General features: G+C 42.3%; 2 protein-coding genes across 2 annotated transcripts; both read right to left on the bottom strand.

The window, feature by feature from the left end:
* Positions 1–501: 501 nt before the first annotated feature.
* On the bottom strand, positions 502–4,466 carry LOC102520825 (SLA class II histocompatibility antigen, DQ haplotype D alpha chain-like). Its single transcript, XM_014555728.2, is given in 5 exon segments — positions 502–632; positions 990–1,158; positions 1,405–1,686; positions 2,401–2,649; positions 4,385–4,466. Coding segments are annotated over 4 exon segments (759 nt in total). The 3' UTR covers positions 502–632; positions 990–1,012.
* A 2,676-nt stretch (positions 4,467–7,142) lies between these two features.
* On the bottom strand, positions 7,143–21,745 carry LOC102521074 (DLA class II histocompatibility antigen, DR-1 beta chain). Its single transcript, XM_032462774.1, has 6 exons — positions 21,563–21,745; positions 16,031–16,300; positions 13,532–13,813; positions 12,701–12,811; positions 12,190–12,213; positions 7,143–11,889 (listed from the first exon to the last, which is right to left on the bottom strand). Exons 1-6 carry the CDS (start codon positions 21,660–21,662, stop codon positions 11,876–11,878), a joined length of 801 nt encoding a protein of 266 aa, XP_032318665.1. The 5' UTR covers positions 21,663–21,745; the 3' UTR covers positions 7,143–11,875.
* Between the last annotated feature and the right edge of the window lie 2,788 nt (positions 21,746–24,533).

The following is a 24,533-nucleotide window of genomic DNA, read 5'->3' as shown; positions in this document are numbered from 1 at the left end:
ACTTGTGTCTCATCCTAACCTGGAGAGTTTCCATCTCTTCAGGGGATGAAAATGGGGAGGATATTGCTCACATTATTCTGCATTTTGGACAAATCCAATATTTATGGTGGCATTTTTCTGACTTTGTGTCCTCAAAATATAATTTTTGTGTTTAAAGTACAGATTGAGACTTCAATTTTAAAATTAAAAACCTGAACATTGTCTCTCCCCTTTTTTTGCATTTTACATAGAAAAACACTAAACCGAGGGGAGAAAGTATACACTCTCTTCACTGATACTTAAATGGGTAATGAGAGAGCAAAAAGGAAGTACAGGGAGGGGGAAAAAAACCCCACATTTATTATGTAACAATATCATTTTGACACTTTGGCTGTGAGTATTAACATGACTTGAGAAACAAGTTAAACAGAGCTGAGATTTCTGCTAACATTACAACACAAGTGCTCCCATTCTTATCAATGATCCAAAATAACCCTAGAAAAAAGACAGAGAAAATGTATGCTCCAAGCAAAGAAAGAGATTTATTTATTTTTTTTGGCACAGATATTGGATTAGCGTGACCAAGAACTAGGTGGCTGGGTAGAATGGTCCAGGTCTGCCTGTGAAACGTAGGTGATGAACTGAAGACTAAGCTGGAAGAATTCATAAGGGTCAGTGGTCTTTGAAGGAAAATCTCTCCATAAATTCCACTCAAACAGGGAAACAGGGATGTGGATAAGGTGGAACAGGGAGCACGTGTAAGTTATATATCAAGGCCAAACAGGGAACTAGAGTCTGAACCATTCCTCTCTTTTCTTGTAAAGGCTGATTACCCGAAACAGCAACCAGCATGAGATTGACAGGCCCTGTGCTCCCGGCCCAAGGTCAACCCACCTCCAATTTGCCCACAATTATTCAAACACATTTATGTATCCTGGATGCCAATTTTCCACCATTGCCTTCACCACCTGTGGTAACGTCTTTCCAGATCTTACGCATCTGATTCTTACCTTCCAGTTTTCCAGACCACGAGTCACGTGGCCGTTCGGTGTCTGGAGGGACCACCTAAGTGCCGGCCTCGGACAGTGCCCACCACGATGCCCACGAGGCCCATGGCCAACCCCAGGGCGCAGACCACAGTCTCTGTCAGCTCTGACACAGGGGTCGGAATCTCAAGCTCTGAGAAAAAAGAAACAGGGTCAGAGGACACGGTATGTAGGGCTACTGTGTGTGAATGAGGGTGCGTGTGTCTGGAAATGCACGGGGCTCCTGGGCTTTGGAAGAAGAGTAAAGTCAATTATTAGAAAACGCTGCAATTGTGGGAAATGAAGTGGCGGCCCTTGGGGTTATGGCCTATAAGGCAAGGCTGTGTGGATTCCGCGCCACATCAGAGGGGGCACAAACAACGATGAGATTTAAACATACCCCAGTGCTTGACGAGCGGCACGTCCAGGCCCCAGGGCTCCACCCTGCAGTCATAGAAATCGTCAGCGGAGGGAAGAAAAGTGAGGTAACTGAACTTGCGGAAGGAGTGGTCGCTCTTGGGGTAGAATGTGGTCTCGGTGATACCTTCTGCAGTGAAGCGTCCATTGCGAAACCAAGTGATGTTGATCACGGGGGGAAAGATGTTGTCCACGTGACAGATGAGGGTGTTGGGAATTCCCGGGATCACGGAAGACTTGGGAAACATGGCCACTTCAGGGATTTCTACAATGAAGACCAAAGACGGATTTAAATGTCTGTCAACTGTGCCTTGAGTTTTTGAATCAGTTTGGGGAGCCCACCCACACACAGCTCCCCAACTGCTAGTGAGCTATTTCCCATGTCCTTTTAGGCTCACTTTACAGCAAGCAACCACCTCCATTTATTTTTACCTGTTTCTTAGATCATATATTTACTATTATTATTATTATTATTATTATTATTATTATTATTATTATTATTTTACTGGCAGGACTGTCCAAAACTTCTAGCTTTTCCATCTTCTAAATGAGGAAGATGAATGTTATCTATGGTGACTTCAGAAGGGGTGCTGCCATCTTCGTCCACAGATGCTGAACTGTCCTCTGAACTGTACTGTGAATGTTCTTCTGATCTGTCCTCTTCTTTTGAATCACTGTGAAGCTTAGAACATTTTCCTGTCATTGGGGATCCACTGGGCACAGTGTGTGCATCTGTGTTTGCTACTTAGGCCACGAGGCTGGGCACATCCTCTTGCAGGAACACAAGGAGTGTCTCATGGAACTTCGGGGAGGGAGATTTATATAGATGTCTACAGATGGGGACTGGGTATTTGCTAGGAAATGAAATAGGAAGGTGGAGGAATTTAGAGTGTAATGGGAAGAGCAGCTACCCTGGGAAGAAAGAGAGACCTGGAATGTGAGGGAGAGTCGGTGAAGAGGCAGAACTGTAGACCCTTACCATTGGTGGCAGGTGTAAAGTTGGAATTTTTTATCAAGATGTCCAAATTTCTTTTTGACATAACAATGTTTCTCAGGGCACTCTGAGTTTCAAACTTGGTAAGATTGTTAAACTCAGGCAGCCGCCAGACAACTTCCCTTTTTTCCAGGTCCACGTAGAATAGCTCATCGCCATCAAATTCAAACGTAAACTGGCCAAAGGCGTCGTATGTCTGGTAGACATTTGTGCCTTAAGTGCCCATGTGGTCAGCTGAGGCGGGGCCGTTCCAGAGCAGGAAGGTAAGAACAGGAAGGTAGGATAGAGCAGGAGGGGAAAGAATTTTATTAAACACGGAAGCATAAGAAACTGTATTCCAAGTAGTGTAGATTCATATTTGGCATGGTCTGATATCAGTTCCCATTTCTGTCTTTTCTATCTTAGGATTATTGAGAGGTAAGTGTTAAATATTATCTCTTAAAATTTTTCCATGTATATTGTCTTTCCCATGATAATGTATACTCCAAGAGGCACTGAGATGCTCTGTCTTGTTCACTTTGTACTTCCACTGTCCAGTAGGTTTCATGGTGCATGGTAAGAGTTCAATCATAATTGTTAAACAAATGAATAAATAATGAATAGATAATTTTAATTCTTAAGCTCATGTCTAATCACCTAATCTCTTAATTTTCATAGCATTTATCTCTTTCTTAGCACATTATGGAATTTAGTTACTTATAAAATCTGTTTTTTTAAAAAAATTATCTGTCTCTTATTGCAAGAACATCAGTTTCTTACGGATAGAAACCTTGTTTTATGCCAAGCACCCAGAGGAGTGCTTGATACCTCACTAAATATTTGTTGACTTAATGAATCATGATTGGGAAAGGTTTTGAAGATTCTATCATATTCCACGTCTCTTCTATTTTCCTTGGCTTGGCTTTTTCACTTCAGGTTTCAATAACTGTTGTCAGTGCCCATGACATAGCAGGACAAAGTTCTGGACAGGAGACTGAGATGTGGTAGAATAAAGCCACAGATCCAGAAGGTGCTGTGAATAGGGAAGGGAGGGGCAGAGGGGCAAAAGAACCATCGTTAGTCTGTTTTTATCCTCTCTTTAGAGCTTTACTGGCTGGAGGTGACAGGACTGGTAGTTTGGGTTGACAAGCTGAGACTAACCTATTGTAAGATCCTAGGTTTTCCACCATACATTATGCACAGTTCTGAAACAGATAAACAAAAGTGAAGTTACATTTATAATAGTCATGCTATATCTTGGCATTATATAGTTCTTTGTTATTTAAGATACACATCTGCATCCTTATTTTGATTATGTGTTCTTTAGAACGATGAGTCAATCAATTATTTTTCCATATGAGAAAAATGAAGATCAATGTAGTGAGCTGACTCCCTCAATGTCATTCAGCTAATTAATTATATTTCTCTAATTGCAACCATCTTCAGTAAAATTCATCCTCCTCACCTCCCGAGCCCAAACCTGGAAAATATAAATTATGTTGGAAACCAAAAAAAATGACCTGCTACTTTATATGTGGTGCAAAAAATTTATGGACTTGAGTACCCTAAGAAATCGGGTAGACAAAATTAGTAATAGCTTTCAAAAAGTGTAGAGTGGGTTAGGAGGAGTAGGGTCATAAGTTGCTGTTAAGAGAAGCAATGTGTTTGGAGAAATAGCTCTAACATTAGGACATACCATAATTAACGCCGTGACAACCTTCAGGGTGTGTTAGTTGCTTCTGATATTAGAAAGAGGAAAAGGCCTTTGCTGAGCACTGCAATGGCATGGGGACGTCATGAAATTTAATCTATGAACTAAGCATGGAGTTTTAGGGCTCGGGTTTTGGCTTGGAGGGAAAATAAACATCAGAATTCAGATTGAGGGGAACTGGGGTTTCACAGACTACTTACTGTGATTCCGCACCTCATTCACTGCTGTCTCCACTCTCCTTGGCAATTCTAAATCCACACCCCTCCACTGTGCACTCACCCACGATGTCTTCACCTCCACCGGGGCTCATCATGGCGGCCAGAGTGATGGCCCCTAGAATCAGGGCCTTCTTCATGGACATCCTCCTCCAAGGGTCTCCTCAGGAGTGGCTGTTCTGAGTGGAGCTGTGATGTGAACTTGCAAGGAAGGAGATCTAAAGAGGAGAACTAGCAGAGGAAACCAGGCAGGAGTAGGCCACAAGGCCTAACCCTGCTGTATCATGCTTCAGCCCATCAGAGAAATTCCCTGAGCTGACACCTCAGTTGCCAGTTGAAGCGTTTTTATGAAGAGACCTGGAAGAAGCCTGGAAAATTCCTTTGCTTTGAATTATCTAAGGGCACAGGTTCACAATGGAGCAGAAGGAACATTTTCATGGCATAGAATGAGCGGGAGGAGAGTAACAGAAAGCTCTGTTCATTCTGACAGAATGTATATGTGTGTGAGGAGGGCCATGGAGTAGCCTCCCTCTCTCCCTCCCTCCCTCCCTCCCTTCCTTTCTTCCTTCCTTTGTTCCTTCCTCCCTTCCTTCCTTTCATCTTACTGTAAATGATATTGTATTTTTAATTTTGCTTCGTTTCTTCATTGCCAAATATAGAAATACAAATTGATTTTTTGATTGTTTTTGAAATCTGCAATTTTGATGAACTCCCTTATTAGTTCCAGGAGGGTTTTTTGGGGGGAATTCCTTGGGATTTTTTATATAGACCATCATATCAAATGAGGATAGGTATAAATTTATTTCACTTATTTCTGATCTGCATGTGTTCTGACCACCTCCCATTCATCCTGTTGATGAAGAAGAACTCCCCAACCCTAACTAGTATGCGATGGGTGAACACACTACACCCCAAATGGTCAGATAGATTGATAGCAATTTCTCACATAAACTCACAGCCTGAGGGAGGAGGGCACTGCCCGTGTAGGGCAACATGGAGGTTGCATTCAGAAACAGAGTCAATAAGCAGGGGCTATGGGAGGCAGCCTTTGTAGTGACAAGAGAATGGGGTCACCCCCGGACTTCACAGGAGGATGTTACTATTTGAATAGTTCCATACGCTGGCAGCGGCCTGAAACCTTAGACCGAGAATCAGGTCCAGTGCAGCTGTTCAGGCTGATAGGGGAAGTTGCTGCGTGGAGGAAAAAATCTGGTGAAAGCAGGGGAACTCCTGGTTAGGACTTTGGGCCCTTTGAGGCTTGACGATTTCATAACAGCACAGATTTGAGATCATGCAGTAAGGCAGGCCATTTGTTTCCCTTTCTTGTTTGAGTTTTCCAGCTGGGGCTTCCAATACTGTGTTAACTGAAAGTAGGAGAAAAGGCATATGACCAGGGGGCTAGAATCATAAAATATTATTTGACAGAGCTCAACCTCTGCTCTTCACTTAAAAAAAAGTCTAGTAATTAAAGAACTAGTATTCAAAAGGAATTTTCTCAGTTTAAGAAAGTCTGCACACATCAAACTCAATGGTGAAAATATTTAACATTTTCTTCTTGACTGTATCTTGACTCTATATCAGAAGTGGTAGACAAGGAAAAGTGGCAAGAAAAAGAAACAAAAGGTTTAAAGGTAGCAACGGAAGTAAAATGATTTACTATTGATGTGATCACGTACTTTGAAAATAGAAATAGTAGACTAGCTAATAGATTCAGTAAGTAAGTTTAACAGTATTGGGGGATGAAAGGGCAATATACAGAAAGCCAATTCTATTCTACTCTACCAGAAACAAAGAAAAATCAAAACTGAGAAAATTATACCTTTCAGAGTAGCACCCCAAAATATCGAATATCTAGGAATAAATCTAGCAAGATATGAACAAGACTTGTATACTGAAAACTACAGAACTTCATGGGGAGAAATCAATGAACCTTCATAATTGATGAGCATGTGCAGATTAGAGATAGTAAGAGTAAATATTTCTAATGTCAGTTTTCTCCAAGTTAATCTACATTCAATTAAATTTTCATTGAAGATCAAGGCAAGGATTTTTGTTCACTTGCTCGATCGTTTATTTTGCTTTGTTTCTTCTGCTTTTTTTTTTCTTGGTGTGTATGTGTGTGAGAAGGCTTCAAAGTAAATTTAAAATTCATATGCAAATTTATAGTCTTAGAATCACCTAGGAAATTTTCAAAAATAAGAACAAAACTGGAAGAAAACAAGATAACAAAAGCCTTATTCATTTGCATTGTGTGGTATTGGCTATATTAGTTAACATGTTGTGGTGTATTAATCTACATAGTGTGATATTAGCTGGAGTAAACACAGACAGGAAGACAGAATAAAATAGAAATTCTAGAATCAGATCCCCTCTCAAATAAAATGCTCTGGCCTATCGTGGCACCGCAGAGCCATAGGAGAAAGATGGAATTTTCAATAAATGTTACCAGGTGGTTTGAAGGTCCCTTTGGGAAAATTTACTGTGACACTTACTCTAATCATTAATAAAATCGATTTCAGATAGATTGAAAGTAGTTGGTAGAATTTAACATTGAAGCAAATTGGGACTTGAATTTCCTTTGAGGGATGAAATTATTATAATTTTTTTAATCAGATGTGAGACTATACAGATTGTTAATTTTTTGAGGCCACTTTGGTAAATCGTATGGGGTAGATTAAAATGGGTACAAAGTACTTGCCATTCACCTCATGAATACATAGATTGTGTTTCCCATTCCCTTTAACCTGGGCTGACCCTATACTCACTTAGACCGTTAGAATGTGGTGAAAATGATGCCACGCAAGTTCTGAGGCCAGGCTTAAAGAAGCCTCGTAGCTTTTCCTTTCATCTCTTGGGAGCCCTCAGCAAGGTCGGGCTCTGGTGAGGACTGCCAGCAACTCGGTGTTTCCCCACGTGGTGGAAAGGGACGAACTCTGACCTCTTTGGCCCTGTGTAAGTGCACTAATCCCCGCCATGCGGGCTCCACCTTCGGGACCTCACCGCCTCCCATAGGCCCCGCCTCCTAATGCCATCACACTAGGGCTTAGTCTCCATATACACCTCTTGTAGAGACGCAAGCATTCAGAACATAGCAGATACATGGATGTGGATTTTATTGCTGTCAATCATGTAACATTTGCATTTATAATTTTAATAGATACTTCCAAGCTGCCACTCACTCATGACGCTACTAATAACACGTGAGAAAATCCTTTCCATGGAATCTTCCAAATCCTTGATTTAAAAACCAGACTATTTTATTTGACACTTTTGGGGAGCAATATTACATTACATTATTTGAATTTATATTTTCTTCTGATTATTGGTGTGTTTGAGTACACATTTTATGTTTATTGGCCTCTGATATATTCTTTTCTGTAAATAGTCTACATCTTTGCCAAATTTTCTGTTGTGTATTTTTCCTCATGTATTTATTGATTTGTTGGCAATTTTACATAATAAGAAAGTTAACCCAGTGTCTTGTATGTTGCAAAGTTTTCCTGAGTTTTACATATTTCTTTAAAATTTATTTTATCCATGCAAATAAATTTTTAATTTTTATTGAGATACATATTTTTCTTTATGTCTTCCCGATTTTGTGTCTTGCTTAGGAAGACTCTTTTTCTTTTAAAAAAGTGTATTTTAACAGGTTTCTTGAGGTATAATTTACTTACCACAAATTCATTCTTTGTACGTGTAAAATGTAATGTTTTTTAGTAAATTTATAGATTTTTTTTTACATTTTTTATTGAGGTAACATTAGTTTATAACACTATATAAGTTTTATGTTAAAACCTTACATTTCTACTTTTGTACACACTAGAGCATGCTCACTGCCAAAATTTTAGTTTCCATTCGTCTTCAGTCGATCCCTTTTACTCCTTTCATCTTCCTCCCACATCTGAGTATTTATCCAAAGACTACGAAGAGACTAACTCGAAAGGATATATGCCTCACCATGCATTTAGCGCAGCACTGTTTACAGTAGCCAAGATATGGAAACAACCTAAGTGCCCATCAACAGATGACCAGATAAAAAAAGATGTGGTATGTGGTAGAGATAAACACATACATACAATGGAATACAGTTGGACATAAAGAAGATGAAGTCCTGACATTTGCAACTACATGGATGGACCTTGAGGGTATGATGCTAAGTGAAATAAGTCTGATGGAGGAAGATGAATACTGTACGATTTTACTCACGTGGAATGCAAAAAATAAATAAAACAAATGAACAAAATAATGCTCAGATACAGAGAACAGAGTAGTGGTTCTTTTGATTGGTTAATTCAATCTGTTTTCATTTAGGGTGATTATTGATAGACAAGACATAGTCCTGCCGTTCTGTCTTTTGTTTTCTTTCTTTTTTTTTTTTTTTTTGTATCTCCCATGTTTTTGTTTTCCTTGTGTTTCTGTCTGCCATTTTAGTTTGGTGGTTTTATAGGATGTTTTCCTCAGTTTCCCCTTTTTTAATTCTTCATGTCTCTGCTCTAGGTTTGTTTTGTAGTTACCAGGAGGTGGGTATAAAATGTCTCATAGGTAAAATAGTCTTTTTCTCCTGCTGATAGCATCTTATCTTCATTTTCCTATATGGCTTCTGTACTTTTTCTCTTCCTTTTTTGTGCTTCTGTTGTTCGAAATTATCCCATTTTATGTTATATTTGTTTCCAAACTGAAGTAGCTATAGTTATGACTGATTAACTCATTGGCCTTTCAACCTCCAAGCACTCTCTCCCAGAAGTCAAGGGGGTGGGTCTGAAAGTTCCAACCCTCTGATCACATGTTTCGGTCTCCTGAAAACCAGCCCCCACCCTTAAGTGGGGTCCAAGTGTCACCTCATTAATATAATGAGACATTTTTGTTTTCTCCTTAGTTATGAAATTCCAAGGGTTTTAGGAGCTCTGTGCCAGGAATGGGGACAAAGACCAAATATATATTTCATTTTATAAACCACAATATCACACGCTGGAAAAAATTAAGTTGCATTTTGTATAGTTAAAAATTTCTTAAGATGGTAGAATCTTATGTAAAATATTCTTACCACAATAAAGGCAGGGGAACACAGGGAAACATTTGGAGGTGATGGATATGTTTATTTCCTTGATTGTGGTTGAGTCATATGCATATGTTCAAACTCTTCAAATTTTATACATTAATTAAGTGTAGTTTTTGTATATGAATTATATCTCAATAGGGCCTGGGAGAAAAGAGCACATGAGAAGAAATAGGTCCCTTTTGCTGCCTTCGGAAGTTGTTGTGAGAATACGACGTCCCAACGGCTGCAGGTGCCCTACCCCCACCTCAGGAAAGCTGACATGCTAAGAAGAGGAGGGGATGAGACAAGGTCCTGGGGCCACGGGTGACGCCACTGGACAGCTAAACTGACAAACTCTGGAGATGCCCTACCTGGGGTCCATCTGCTATGCAAAATAATACGTAAAAAATTAAAGTCAGATTGACTGGATTTTTTCTGCTACTAGTGAGAGAAAACATCTTCATTGAACTATTCCTACCATACATTTTAATTCTCCCTTATAATATCACACCAGGCTTCAAATAAAAGGAGAGAAATCATTTCATCTCAGAAGATAAAGCAAGAGTAAAGTTGTAACTCTGGGATCAAACAAAACTTATCTCCACTGTATGCATATTGCAGACATGACTATCACCTTATTCAATTCCGATAGCACGATGACTTGTTTAGCACAAATAATATATGATGCAATTAAGATATTCAAAAAATAAACTGAATATGCTTAAAGGTAGAATAATAGTCTCTGACAGTGAACGAATTGTGTTCAAATGACAAACACTTCAGAATAAACTTTTAATCACCTCTCAGGACTGCCTTCTATTTGAAACTGACTCTTCAAATGGAACAAAACAGCAGAATCCTCCATTTGCTTAGCCAATTTAGTCACCTTTCTGTGAAACCCATCCAACTACTTTATAATTTATATTGCATAAATTACTTCTAATATAATAATTTACTTATATTACTGAAGCCTTTGGAATTTAGAATTATATACTGATTTACTAGTTGCCAAATGTTTCATATGAGGGTCAAAGATTTCTTTGATTTGCTTCTCTAGTTTGCTTTCCATCACATACGTTTTGTCAAGTTTGTTTCAATTCTGATTGCCCGTTCTCAGTTTTCATGTATTGCCTTCTTAATCTTTTGGATTAAATTTTTATTACATAAACTATCTGAATGTTCCTCAATTTAAGATGATTAAATAAGATATATTCAGAGAAGTCAAGCTTTCACTCTGTTCCTTACAACCTCTTTTCTCACTGTCCTATAAGCAACCATTTTTACAAACCTTCCATCCTTTCCACATATACAGGTCAGTAGAATAGAAGAGGACAGAATAGAGTGGGTATAGCTATACATTCCTATTCTCCTCCTCTATTTTATTAAACAAGATGTTGTATACTATACACACTCTCCTGTACCTTGCTCCAAATATATTTTGGAGATTATTCCACAGCAGGGTATAGACAGCTTCTCATCTCTCCCACCCCTCAGCAGCAGGGTCCTTCATTATTTAGATCAGTGTAGTCACACATTCCCTTTTTGTTTCCCAGCCTTTTCTCTGATTTCTGCTAAAGTAAGATCCACACCGGATTCTCCTGTAATGGAGTTTGTGACACCACCTGGGGGTGGGGCTCAGAAATGCATCTTTTCCACTACAGTGGCTTTGTGCTGACAGCTTCTGAGAGCACTGACGACATCCCAAGACAAAGAGTCAGCATGCTGCTGATTCAAGAGATGGGAAAAAAGACTGAGGTGTTGAAGGCTACCCTTAATTAACAAAAGGGAAGTTCTTGAAGGACTCAGGTTTAGATATTTTCTTTAAAAAAAAAATCAGGGAAAAAGAGACCCCAAAATGTGATTGAAGGCATCACATCCTGACAAGTTACCTGTATTTCTTATAGCGGTTGTTCTTTCCTGTATTCCATGGTGTGAAGGGGCCTGTGTGTTTGTCTTTGACGATGCAAAGCCTGCCTTTCAGTCAGAGCTTTCTGCTAGCCCAGGGAAACATGCCTAAATACAGAATGCAGAAAACCTAAGCAAAAATAGGGAATGAAGCAAAGAAACCTTCCAGATCACATGTGACCAAAATTCAGGAACATAAGTGAAAATGATTTTTGTTTTGTGATGCAATTCTCCCTTCCCCTTTCCCTTCTCCTTCTTGTCATTGAAGCTGTATGAAGTAGATGATTTCACTCTCTGTGTATTTGAGAAAATACATACAAAGCAATGTGGGCAGCAGGTGAGCTCAGATGCACAGAAAGCAGCCAGGGTAAACAGAGAGGCTGGGGAGAGAATGGAGATAAGGCGCTGCAATCAGTGCTGGCGCTTCCAGGTCAAGGGCAGGCTGAGGAAGCCATCAAGAAGGACACTTGCTGCAGGGTCACTGAACCAGGAGCAAACTAGATCCCGAGAAAGTCTTATCTTTGTGGAAGAATAAGAACTAAGCCGGAAACTTTTTGATGCTTTGAAGAAGCTGGGACAGAAAGTTCTTGCCTGAGGGTCATCATCTTCCCTTCAGCTCAGGAGTCCTGCAGGAGACAAAAGACAGTGTTGTTTCCATACCCAACTCTACAAGCAGCCTTTTCACCCCCATCTCTCAGGGCCTCATGTTAAAGCACTGCAGTAAGGAGGGGAAATAATTCTTACATCTCCCTGAACTAAAGTGACTTTAGAGCGCAAGCCTCTTACCAACTGGTGAAAAGCTTTACTGCAAACTGCCTGAGTAGAATTCAAAGTCTTTCTCATTTTCTCTGTCTCCTATCTTGTCATCTCTACCATCAGTTCTCAGAGATCAAATCTATCTCCAAAAGAAGATTAGAGGGCGTTACCTGTTGGCTGAAGTCCAAGGTGTCCTGGGAAAGAGAAGGGAGGATATATACTTAGAAGATATGGAGGCAAGTCTGTCCTCAGATACAATGTTCCCAGCACCTGACCCCTACCCAAGACTTCTGAAACACCACAGCCCACATCACAGGATGCCAGGGCAGAGAGGAGAGCAGACACTGAGAGCATGTGAGCCATGAAGTTCCTGTGACACAAATCCAGTGTAACGTGATCAGCCCTCCTGTCCTTCCCTTCATTTGTTCCAGGATCTCTGCTTGAGATCTCCGTGCGTGTTAATGCTTCATTTATCTCTACAGACCATTACCTCTTATGCTTCACCCATGAGTAACCATGGACTGTGGATTTCTGGATTTCTAAGAAACGTGAGGTTGACTAGGTAAAGGGAGGCTTTATGCAGGGTCATTGATATACAGACAACTAACTGAGCAAAGCCATATAAATTTTTTTCCCTCTAAATAGTCTACAGGGAGTCTTAGCTGCCAACAGGTTCCTTACCTTCCTGGTTCCTGAAGTAGACGAACAGCCCCACCCCAAGGAAGAGCAGACCCAGAACGAAGCCCCCGATTCCACACAGCATCTTGCCTTGTGAAGACTCATTCTGTGCCCCTGAGAAAAGAAGCTAGATTTAGTGATTTTTACCTCAAATCCAGACTCTCTCTAATTGAGACTCTGAGATTGAGAGCTTTGAGAATGGGGGAAGAGGGCTGCCCTGGAAGAGCTAGAAATTAAAATCCACACTGAATAGCTACAAGGTTAAGGCACTGAACTAATTTAAATACCACAGCCCTGACATGAGGCCACATGACTGCAACATCTGATGAATGAGGAGCCTGGAACTGAATGATGCTAAGAAGCTTGTCTAGGGCGACAGAGCTAATAAAAGGCAGAGCCGAGACAGGACTCCCCTCATGCCTAGAAGGCCCCTACACTGGAGAGGATGTACCTTCCCAGATCACAGTGAACTCAGAGCAGCAGTGGCAGAAGCACAAGTCCAGCCTGAGGCAGGTACCCATGGCCAAGGGGTGACCATGACCTGTGACATAACAGGAGGCTCAAAACAGAGACACCTCTTCCCTGCGTGTCAGGCAGAATTGCCTCCCCGGGGGGCATAGGTATTTGTAGAAACTACCCCAGGGTATCTGTAAACTATCAGAGGATTTCTATCACAGGCTACCACGGGGCTCCCCCAGGAACTTGTGCTGAAGGAGAGGAGAACGTGGAGCAAATGAGTACATGGTGCGGGGAGAAGAGGAACCTGACACTCAGGAGGAGGCAAGTCCCTCCTTGCGGGGGGAGAGGAACACATGAGGTCACAAAGCTTCTCACTCCATTCCACTGTGACAGGGCCCGTCCGGCTGGGGTGCTCCACTCGGCAGGTGTAGACCTCCCCACTCTGAGGAACCACTTCAAGCATCACCATGGTCTGGAAGGTCCAGTCTCCATTAGGGATCAGGCCTGTGGAGACCACCCCAGCCTCCTCTTCCTGGCCGTTCCGGAACCACCTGACTTCAATGTGGCCTGGATAGAAGCCCGTCACAGAGCAGACCAGGAGGCTGTGGTGCTGCAGGGGCTGGGGCTTCGCAGGATACACGGTCACTGTGGGCTCCACTAGGAGAGAAGTGGTAGACGGAATAGTGAGGAAGATAGAATGAGTGTCCCGACCAGACTGCAGCCTTGGGCAGGCCAAGCTGGCCATGCGGCTGAAGAGGAGCCAGGGTCATGAGTCTTGAATTTAATCCATAAAGCAGGGGCCTGTTAGATTTTAGAGATGTTGGGAAAACTGAATTTTTCCTCCATAACTTGAAATAGTTATTTATTGTTGAATTAAAGTACTTACAAATTTTGCAAGACATGTGGTGTATTAATTAAAAGCACAATTTCTGGAGCTAGGCTACCTGGACCTACTTCTAACTGATCAATCCTGGGGAAGTTTTAAAATTCCTCTGTTCCTCTGCCTTCTCACCTATAAAGGAGGATAGTGAGCCTAATTTACCTCTCAGAGTCAAATAAGGGTCAATGGACCTAACATATATAAAGAAATGGCTGGAACTTAGCCTTTGATATATGTTAGTGACTTACTGAATTTATTAACTATGAGAGAAGATATGATTCAAAGTATAAAGATAAATTAGAGAACAGAAGTGAGATAGACGGAGATACTGAGTGTGAAATGCTGGTTATGCTGCCTTGAGGCACTCACACCTTAGAACAGCACAAAACTGGTTCTTCCCCTGAGAAGCAGAAATACACGGAGGTCATTCTCTAACCCTGTGAGTTGCGTCTCAAGAAAAAAATGAGTCTTGCAGAGGAAAAGGAAGAAGGGAATTCAATCTTTTAAAAAGTTTTTATGGCTTTATATTCAACTGATCAATCTCTTTCCTTTTCAAAAAAAGTCACATCTATTTTTGGAATTGTTATCATTTTATACTTATCTCTCCTTCTAAACTGACATTTGAGATCAAGGCAGGGTCTGGGACTCGTAACATCTGGGACAGACTCTGACACTGTCAGGACCTCAGTAAATATAATTATTTTAAAAGGAGAAATGGGGGACACATTTGTACAGGACTACAAAATAGTAGATTTAAGATCGAGGGTAAATCATTAGTAATTTTGCAGTTTATATTTCATTAAGCAAAAAATTTTAAATTCTTAACACAGGAAACATTAAACAGAATCTAATAGAAATCTCAAACTGGAAAAAATGTTGAATCAAATATCAGCAAAGTGTTAATAATCTTACTGCATACAGGACCATGAAGCTACTGAGAAAAACACTTTGAACCCCAGTCATAATGGATTAATAGGCAGTGCTTAGAGCAGCAGTTACAATTGGCACAGAAATGTGTAAAAAAAGAACTGTAGAAATAAAAGAAATATAAGTTAAAAATAATAAGATATAAATTTCCAACTAAGTGGCAATATTGAAAACAAAATCTAACAAAGGGGAATTCGAGATAAATTATTTACAACTATACAAAGGGTTAGCATGTAATTACTTAAGTACTATTAGCATCATAAAAATAGTAACATCAGTTTGTTAATGCTAAGTAACAAAAATCTACCTTCACTATCATTTCAAATATGTAAAAATATACACAAAGAAAGCAAAAAAGTAGCCGGAAATTTAGACTTAAAAGTAGTCTCAGAAAGATCAGAGGGGCCTGGGCTGTTCCTCTCCACTATCCCCCTAGAAATTAGTCTCCCCAACAAATTTCATTCTTAGTGAAATGTTGGTACACACAAACACAGGTATGTTTATTTTAACGGATTTCAAGAGAAAGGGTGTGTGTGCCAAGAGCAGTTTGCGACTCTTCTCACATTCTCCCAATCCTTTTACACTACTCCCTCCCCTGTCCTAAACCTTCCCCTGAGTCACTGACACCTTGAAGCCCCTTCCTGCATCTCTAACCACCTTCCTTCCCCTCTTCCCCGTCAGGGTTTCCTCCTCCCACCTACTTCTCCCACGCCGCGGGAGGATGCCGGGAGCCTCCCTCCTGCATCCTTCCCCCCGGTTCCCCCTCCCTCACGGTCCTCTCAGACCCTCTGCTCACTGCCTCCCGCCCCCAACTCTCTCTCCTTCCCCGTCTCCCTTCTCACAATCACACAAGACAAAATCACACACCTGCTTTCTGACAACACCCTCTCACATGTACCCTTGTGACTCCTGTAACTTGTACTTGTCCACAGTCCTACATACACGGCCCGGACTCAGCCTCTGTCTTTGTCTCTGTTTCTTCGTCACACACACGCACACGCGCGCACACAGGCACACACACGCACAGGCGCGCGCAGCCCGCCCCGCGCCGCCCGCCCCGCGCTCACCGCGCCGCCGCACCGTGCCGCTCTCAAAAAACTCGTAGTTCTGCCTGCAGAACGTGTCCACCGCGGCCCGCGCCCGCCCCAGCGCGTCCTTCCGGCGGTTCCAGCGCTCCGCGGCCCGCCGCCCCAGCGCGGCCACCGCCCGGTACTCCCCCACGTCGCTGTCGAAGCGCACCAGCTCCTCCCGGTTGTAGATGTATCTGTCCAGGAACCGCACCTGCTCCGTCCCGTTGGAGAAATGACACTCGGACTTACTCTGCACCATGAAAAGTGCTGTGGGGACAGGAATGGTCTTGTCACTCGGGTTCCTGGAAAAAGAATGAAGGCGACGCCCACCAATGCGGGGCGCACAGGCGCAGGTGCGAGCACCAGGCCCGCAGCCCCCACCCCGCACCAGCCGTCACTGGCTCCACTAGCACCCCAGCTTCTAGCACCCCAGCTTCCAGCACCCCATGGGTTTGCCTTTCATCTGCCAGCTGCGGAGGGAGGACATGCTGGGCGGAGGAGAACCCTGTGCTCCTGAGCCATTTGGGATCCACTTGGCTTCCATGGTTGGCTGGAGACCTCCCAGTGTGAACTGGACCAGGATTTGCCCCATCACCACCTCCTCCTAGGAGCCTCCCCCAGGAAGATACCAACCCCTCTGTCTTCTCTTCCCACAGATCTTCCTCGAACATATCCCACCTCCTTCATTCTGTAAACATTTGGTTAATGCTGTCCTTGTGCCATACCTATGCTGCCCCCTGTGAATCCAGAGAAGGGAAAACAGACATCTCCTGTTTACCTGTGGAGCTTAAAATTTAGTGAAAGTGGTGGACAAAAGCCAAACACACAAGAATTTATACAGGAGTGAGAAATGCCAGGATAAAAGTATAGAGTTCTCTAACAGAGAATGATAGGATGACCTCAGGTATGTTCGGGAGCTAGAGAAGTGGTCTGTGAAGACATTAAACATGTAACATAAAAAAGGTTAAGGTAGAGGAAGAGTGTGTGTGTGTGTATGTTTGGGGGAAAAGGGAGACATTTTAGGTAAAGGTAATACTGTCAATTATGGAGCAGCTGAGAATTACATAGAAAACTTTACTAATATAATATCTGTTGAAAATCTTCATCCTCTGTGGAACTTACATTTTTAAGGAATCCAGTCCCAGTGAAGAGTTATTTTTCCAACAAAATAAATTCGCTCAGGACCAGAGTTTACTGATTCCTTTGCCCTGGCAATCAGTCACTGTGATACTGCGATTTATCATAAGAAACATATGTCTGTTCTTCGTCCCCATTTCTGCCACAGATCTAAAACCCTAGAAATTTCCTAAATGATGAAGTCAATAAAGGAGTCTTTTATGTTGATTACGTGTCTTTTGGATCCTACTTAAGGAGGTGTACTGGCTTCCAGGAGAATCAACCATATGAGTAGAGGGTTGGAACTTTCAGTCCCAGTCCCCTCACCTCCAGGGAGGGGAGAGGGGCTGGAGATTGAGGTCAGTCACCAGTGGCCGATGATTTAATCAGTTATGCCTATGTAATAAAGCATCCTAAAAAACTGATAGGGTCCAGAGAGCTTCTCGGTTGGTGAATACATGGAGATGGAAGAGAATAGTGCACTTAGGGAGCATGGAAACACTCCATGTGGATCCATATGCAGTTTTTCAAGTAATAGATGCAAAACAAATGTAAATTTCTCCTGTATCTTGGATTTAGCAGCCCTTGCATCTCTCCTCATCCCATCCTAAGGAGCACTGGTATGTATGAACATCTGAAATTTTACCAGTTTTACCCAGTCTGACCACTATTCACTAATATTCACTCTAGAATCAGAAGAACTGAATTGAACATGAACTCTTTTATTTGGGCCATTTTTAAATACATGAGCCTTTTTCTTCATCTCTAAAACAGTTATAATAATAGCCTATTCCTCACAGGATTAAATGTAAACTTAAATAATGACTCTTCCTAGTGCTGATCACATAATAAGTCCTCAATAAATACAGTACCATTTTGAATGCAAGCTCACAAGACCTTTTATTCCTTAACTTCCTATAGCAAGTAATACCTTCATCATGATTTGGCAGTTGTCTTCTATTCACTTTATCACTTTATTACCATTTTGAACACATAAGACTCATTGGTTTAGGTGTAATAATGGCGTATACATCAACTAATTCAAAACGAGTACGTAGAAGAGAGGTACTTTCTCCCCAGTACTCAGATTTAGACTATATGATCTGGGTTCTAGCACTATGTGACACTGGGTAAATTACTTAAACTTTTTGAATTTTAGAATCCATAGATATACATGTTTTAATTGCTACAGATGTATTAGGATAGATATGAGAATTATATATGGAACTTTATAGGCTTGCTACTTAGTAACTGCGACATATTTTGATGCTCCATGCCGATAGATATCAGATTGTTCTGTTCATCACTCCATCCTCGTCACCTGGGTAATAACTGGTGTATCCAGGTCACTGGTAGATATTGGCTGTATGAATCAGTGGCTTTTTGCATAGCCAGGCACCACTGCATTCAAAGGCACTCTAGTGCTTCCTTGCTGATGAACGAACACGTCTGGTTCTCAAGTCCTCCCAGCGTCCCTTCAGGCTCTTGCATTCTTAGACTTTATGTTCAGCTGACTCCCCAGCCCCAGGGCACAGTCTTCCTTGAAGTTAATGACTCGAAAAACGTCATCGTAATCCATCCTTCATTTCTTCAGCTCCCTTTCTCTCTTCAAAAGGTCCAATCCCGTTCCTGTCTAGTGTGTTTCACTGACTGCAAATGTCAAGACCCCCAAGCCCAGTGCCCGCTTCTCTGTCCTGCTCTCACTTCACCCACCTCTTGGTCGTACTCACCACAACTCACTTTCTCCCTCCTTGAACAATCTACTTTCTGTGACTCCCATGCTTCACATTCTCTTGGTTTTCCTCAGCATCACTGGTATCCTTGTCTAGTCCGCCTTGCTAACTCCCTGACTTTTGGCCCTCAGGGCTTGCCTTTTGCCTTCTTCTTGTCTTCTACACACACTCTCTTTCTCTGTGCAACCCCCTCTACTTTCTTGGATTTTGACAGAGTACATGTGTCAATGACCCAGACATACAGACCTCCAGGTCTGGCCTCCCCTTGGATTCCAAGGCACGTGTAGTCAACTGGCCTCTCGACACTCCATTTCAATGTTGAAAATCAGTTAAATAAACCTTTATTCTTAACTACCCACTTTAAATTATTTCCTTCCACAGTCTTCCTGATCTCAATAAACAGCACCACCATCCACTCAGTTATCATGCAAGACAAAATCCTGAAGGATGAGCTTGGTTTTCTATCCTCCAGCCCCCACCATTTAATTCACTAATGAGTCACACACCAGTCTACCCCAGATCTGTTCACTTCCTCTCTCTCACAGTCTGTGTCACTACCCTACTCAATGAAGCCACAAACCCTTCTGCCCTGGGAAATTTCACCATGTTTCTAAGTGGTGTCCCTGACTCTACTTGTGAACCTCTGGAATCCAGTCTGCATGCAGTAGCTAGGATTATTTTAAAAAAATAAACAAACTGACTCTCCTTATAACCTCTCAGTAGCTTCACATATCTCTATAAATAACAGTCAAAGTTCTCACCAATGCCATCAGGGCCTAACATGACTGGCTCCTGACTTCCTCTCTGACCTTGTCTTACACAGTACCCAACCTGCTTGCTCTGCTCCAGTCACTCTAGCCTCCTTTCTGTCCCTTAAACACAGCAAACATCTCCCCACACTTCAGCCTTTCCGTGCGCCCTCTCCCTGGAACACTTGTCCCTTACATCCTTCACATGTCTGGCTTCTCCTCATCATTGTCTCAGTTAACCGTCACCTTCACAGGGAGAGCTCCCTAGACACTTGAACTGAAGTCAGGTGAATCCAGTTCTCTCTGTTCCACACCCCTGGAGGTTTTTTTTTGTTTTTTTTTTTTTCAGGGAGCTTATTACTGAATGAAATGTTTTTTCTTGTTAAATTTGTATTGAGTCGTTATCTTCCTCCCCTGTCATTAGGTAAGTTCCTTGACAGTAGAGGATGTTCCTATGTTATTCAAATAGAATTTTCTGAGCCTAGAACAGAGCCCAGTACATGACAGTTGCTCAAAAAAGTATTTGTTATCTAAATGAATAAACCCAGGGTTCTGGGGATTGATCTTTGTGGGGATCCTGAAAAGCAAGAAGGGGCTCCAGCTCCAACACACTTTTATTCTGACGACACATTACATCCCTCCTACTTCCTGTGAGAAATTCAGGTCAGCTTTCTCTTTCCTCTTTTACTGCCTGGGAGAAACATTCACAGGTAAAGACAAGGTGATTTTAAGAGACAGGGAAAATTTCATTAGGTTTCATCTCATCCAATGGATCTGTGCAAACTTTGGGGATTTTCAGTAATGGTGATGACATAGTTGGGGAAAGAATAGGGAAAAACTAGAAGGAGAGATAGTAAGAGATGGCTAGTTACAGAAACCAGATGGCCCAGTGAATCAACCTATATAATGTGGGGCCACGACTCGGAGAGGCCGGTGAGTTCCCTTGACTTGCTTGCTGCCTTTCAGCCAGATGGGATGGAAACCTTCACAATCTCTGTATCTTGCTCAGGATGTATTGTTTGAACCATATGAAATTGCTGATATTTGACTGTTTCTGGCGTACAAAAATATAATTGCATGTAACTTATTCTATACTAGCTGAATCTCTTCTTGTGGGTTCAGACCAGAGAAAGGGGAGATAGAGGAGAAACTGATAGTGTACGAAGGTTCAAAATAGAGTCATAATAAGCACCAGGCTGTGTCCGGTTGTCAGTTCTTATGAGTTCTTTAAGGCATCATAGAACACCCTGTAGCTACTTCTTACCTAGAGGATCATTCCAAGTACTAAAGGTCCCTGCTTTAGCTCCAGGGTGCTTTCCACGGGAGAAGGAGAGAGAAAACTAACACCATCTTCTGTCAGAGAACCTCCAGTGCAGGGATGCAGGCCTTATAAACATTGAGGTTTATGGAAAAAAGAAAAAGAGATAGTGGGGAGGTCTCTTGCTACATTCTCACATATTAGGGAGAGGTACCAACATCACAGATCCTGTTGAAGACATAATACAGGATCTGCTAGGAGAGATCTTTCTAGTTCCTTTTGAGTCCCCATCAAATTTTCAGAGAAACTTCCCTTTTTCCCTGCATAACTCAAGATAGTAAAGGGAAAAACTGATGGGAATTATTTTGAAATTGCTATTTCTAAATCCTCTCAAAACACTGAGGGAATGGGATGCAAGGCTGGGGAATTTTTATTAGAAGAGAGCTGAGAAGAAATAGGCTATATACAGATGGAGGGACCTTATGCAGTTCCCATAAAGTGGGCAAGTATCCAGGCTCCTTTTGTTTGTGCAAGGAATTAAGGATCCATAAGATAAAGTGGTCACTGAAGAAAATGCCAGTTTTGTAAGGGACATGGTCTGGACACAAGGACAAAGTTACCTCCCCTCCTCCCACCATCTCACTACAGCTCACCAGCCAAGGTGTGCACTTACTTGGGGTGTCCCCAGCCCAAGCCAGGGGAGGACTCAGCACCATCAGCATCACTGTCAGAACTGCTGTCCGGGGGCCTCTGGGGAACCACAGACACACCATGCAGGAGAACAGAAGAGGGTGGGTGCAGGGAGCAGGCAAGTCCCACTCAGTGAGGATTAGGACCCACAGCTCAAATACCACCAGCCAGGGAACTCATTTCTTTGTTCCTGGATTGGGTGACCTTAGATTAGAACCAATCAGCATCATGTATGAACAGCATCATCGGCTGCTGGTCAGATATTCAGTACCAAGTTCCTCTTCGAAACTCAGATTTCCTTCATTAGAAGGACTGTTTTACTTTAGTGCTTTAAAGGTTTGATCCAGTCGTGTTTGTGATGTTTTAATTGGGACCCTATGGTGAGTGAGCTCTGTGCTGGTCAGGGATGGTCACTCAAGTTTTTCAGGGTTGCCTCCTGATGTTGCCACCGAGTTTAGTGGTGCCTCCAGGAAACATATAGAGAAAAGGGCTTATAGGAGGTGATCTATGTGGAACGGAAGGACTTAAAAGTATTTTGTGGAGCACGTAGCCTAACAATGTGGTGGTGTCAATGTCCAAATCAAATTACGTGGGGAGCTGAGAGACTGATAAGACTCAAATCAGTCTTTGGCACAGCAACTCTGCTTTAGAATAGTCGATATTTTATGTGAAAAAGTGATCAATCCCTTACTCTTGGTTCTCATTTTGATTTCCTCATTTCATTGAGGGTATATCCTATCATGTACTGGCTGGGAAGGGCAAGGATGGAGGGGAACTGAGGGTCAGCCTGTGCAGAACCCAGCAGTGGAGGAGGAACTAGTGGAAAGAGTATCTGTGCCTTCTTAGGGTGGGATCGGAATGGAGACTCCCGTGGTGTGGGGACGCCCTGATTCCTCCACAGCCCCCTCCTCATCCTCCAGCTGCGGCAGCCTAGCTGAGAGAGCAGAGCAGCGCAGAGCTTCCTCTCCTGCTCTTTCCTGTCATCTCTCATTTCCTGCCATCTTAACCTCAGCCACCAGAGATGGTGCCCAGCGGGGATGCGGTGCCCATCCCTTTCTTATCTTTCTGAGGTTGTGATCCTCCCCGTTCAGCTGCAGGACTGGAGGTCCCGCGGGGACCGCACGGTGCTGGTGATCGCTCACCGGCTGCAGACGGTTCAGAGCGCCGACCAGATCCTGGTGCTGAGGCAGGGGGAGCTGCAGGAGCACGGCCGGCTCCTGGAGGGGCAGGACCTCTGCTCCCTGGTGCAGCAGAGCTGGAGGACTGAGAGCGCGGAGGCACTGGACCCTTCTCGAGACCATCTGAGTGACCCTGAGTAGCTCCTGCTTTGAGTTTCCCTGGGGGAGCTCCCCTGGGGAGCTGTTTTTGGAGCTGGGGTCACAATGGAGATTTAGACCATGGGTACTTTTGTCAGGGCCGTCGGGGAGGGGTTGCTGTCTGTATCCAGGAACCTTGTTTCCTTGATGAACAGTTTTGCCTGGTGCTGAATAGTGTACTGTGGCGTAATGAACATATTTTACATATTTTTCCTTATTATACAGATAGCACACATTTATATAGACAATGAAGACAATACAGAAAAGTAAGGAGAAAAGTAAAACTGCCCACTGTTTCATTTCCCAGAGAAAACCATGGTTACTATTTTGCTGTCCTATCAGTCTTTTAATTGTTGTTTGAGATACATATTAACCAGTATGACATAAATATTCATGAGGTTGCCTTTCTGTATCTTTCCCCATTCGCATCAGGGTCTGATATTTTGAGGGGAGCTAAGGTGTGGAAGGGCAGAGCACAGTTCCCTAATTAACAGTATTAATAAAACATTGCTAATAGCTACTACTTAGAGTTTTAACATGAGCAGAAGCTATGCTAAGCGTTTTTCATGTATTCTCATTTAATCCTTATCGTCAACCCTTTGAGACTGGTTATTGTTATCCCCATTTTATGGATGAGAGAACTTGAGTCTCAAAGAGATGAAATATCTCTCCCAAGGTTGCACAGTGGTGGAGTTGGAATTTGAATTCATAGCTGACCCCAGAGCCCACACTCTCGACTGATAAATTATATTGCATCTTGTGTCATGATCTACTTTATAATCCAGTCAAGTAAAGCTCTTTTACTCCTTGCTCCAAATAGCTCTGAAACCAGTATGTGATTCACTCCATTACACAAAAGCCACATCTACTCATCTTTTTGAGACCATCACTCCTCTGTGTTGGCCCTCGCTGAGATGTTTGAAAGGATCGGTGAGGCACACCTTTAATCTCTTAGCAAGGGCTGTGTGACTCCTCTAACTGTTTGATCTTTCTGAAGGGTCTGACACAGTGGTACCACAGTGATGTCACTGATATAGTGACACAAGCAAAAGGCAAAGTATGTACACTGGCATCCTTAAGGAAGAGAAGAAATGGTTTCATTTTAAACTGCTTTCATTCTTAAAGGTAATGAGGGGGCATCTTCAAGGCAAGTGAAGAACTACTGAACAATTATCCATTAGACTGTTCAGGTAATGGTCCTTTTGTCATAAAAAAACAGAGGTATGGGGAAGAGAGAGCAAAGAAAAACTGGATGCCTGTTATGTGACTATCCCAAGTCACATAGAATTGAGAAAAACATATTGAGGAAGTTCTGTATAGCAACCTTTAATTGCTGTGTTAACAGGTGTAGAAGAGAATGTAATGAAAGAAATAATAGAAGATGTTTTCTGAGCTAAGGGAAGACTTTAGTCTTTGGATGGATGAGATTCATGTAGTTTAAAGGCATCAAGCAGGAATAATGAAAATATACAAATAGTAGTTACATATGTAATGATGAAATGTTTTTGACTATAGGATCAGAAACAAAAACAATGATAATTTAAAAATTGCTCTCAACACTTCCAGAAAGGAAATAAACAAGCTAACTAACATATAGCTCATACATAAAAGGACAGGAACCAGGCAGGAAACAGACTT

Source organism: Camelus ferus, chromosome 20 (assembly GCF_009834535.1).
Source record: "Camelus ferus isolate YT-003-E chromosome 20, BCGSAC_Cfer_1.0, whole genome shotgun sequence".
Classification (NCBI taxonomy): Eukaryota; Metazoa; Chordata; class Mammalia; order Artiodactyla; family Camelidae; genus Camelus; species Camelus ferus.
The sequence above is the reverse complement of the archived record's forward strand: the minus strand, read 5'-3'. Positions and strand labels throughout refer to the sequence as shown.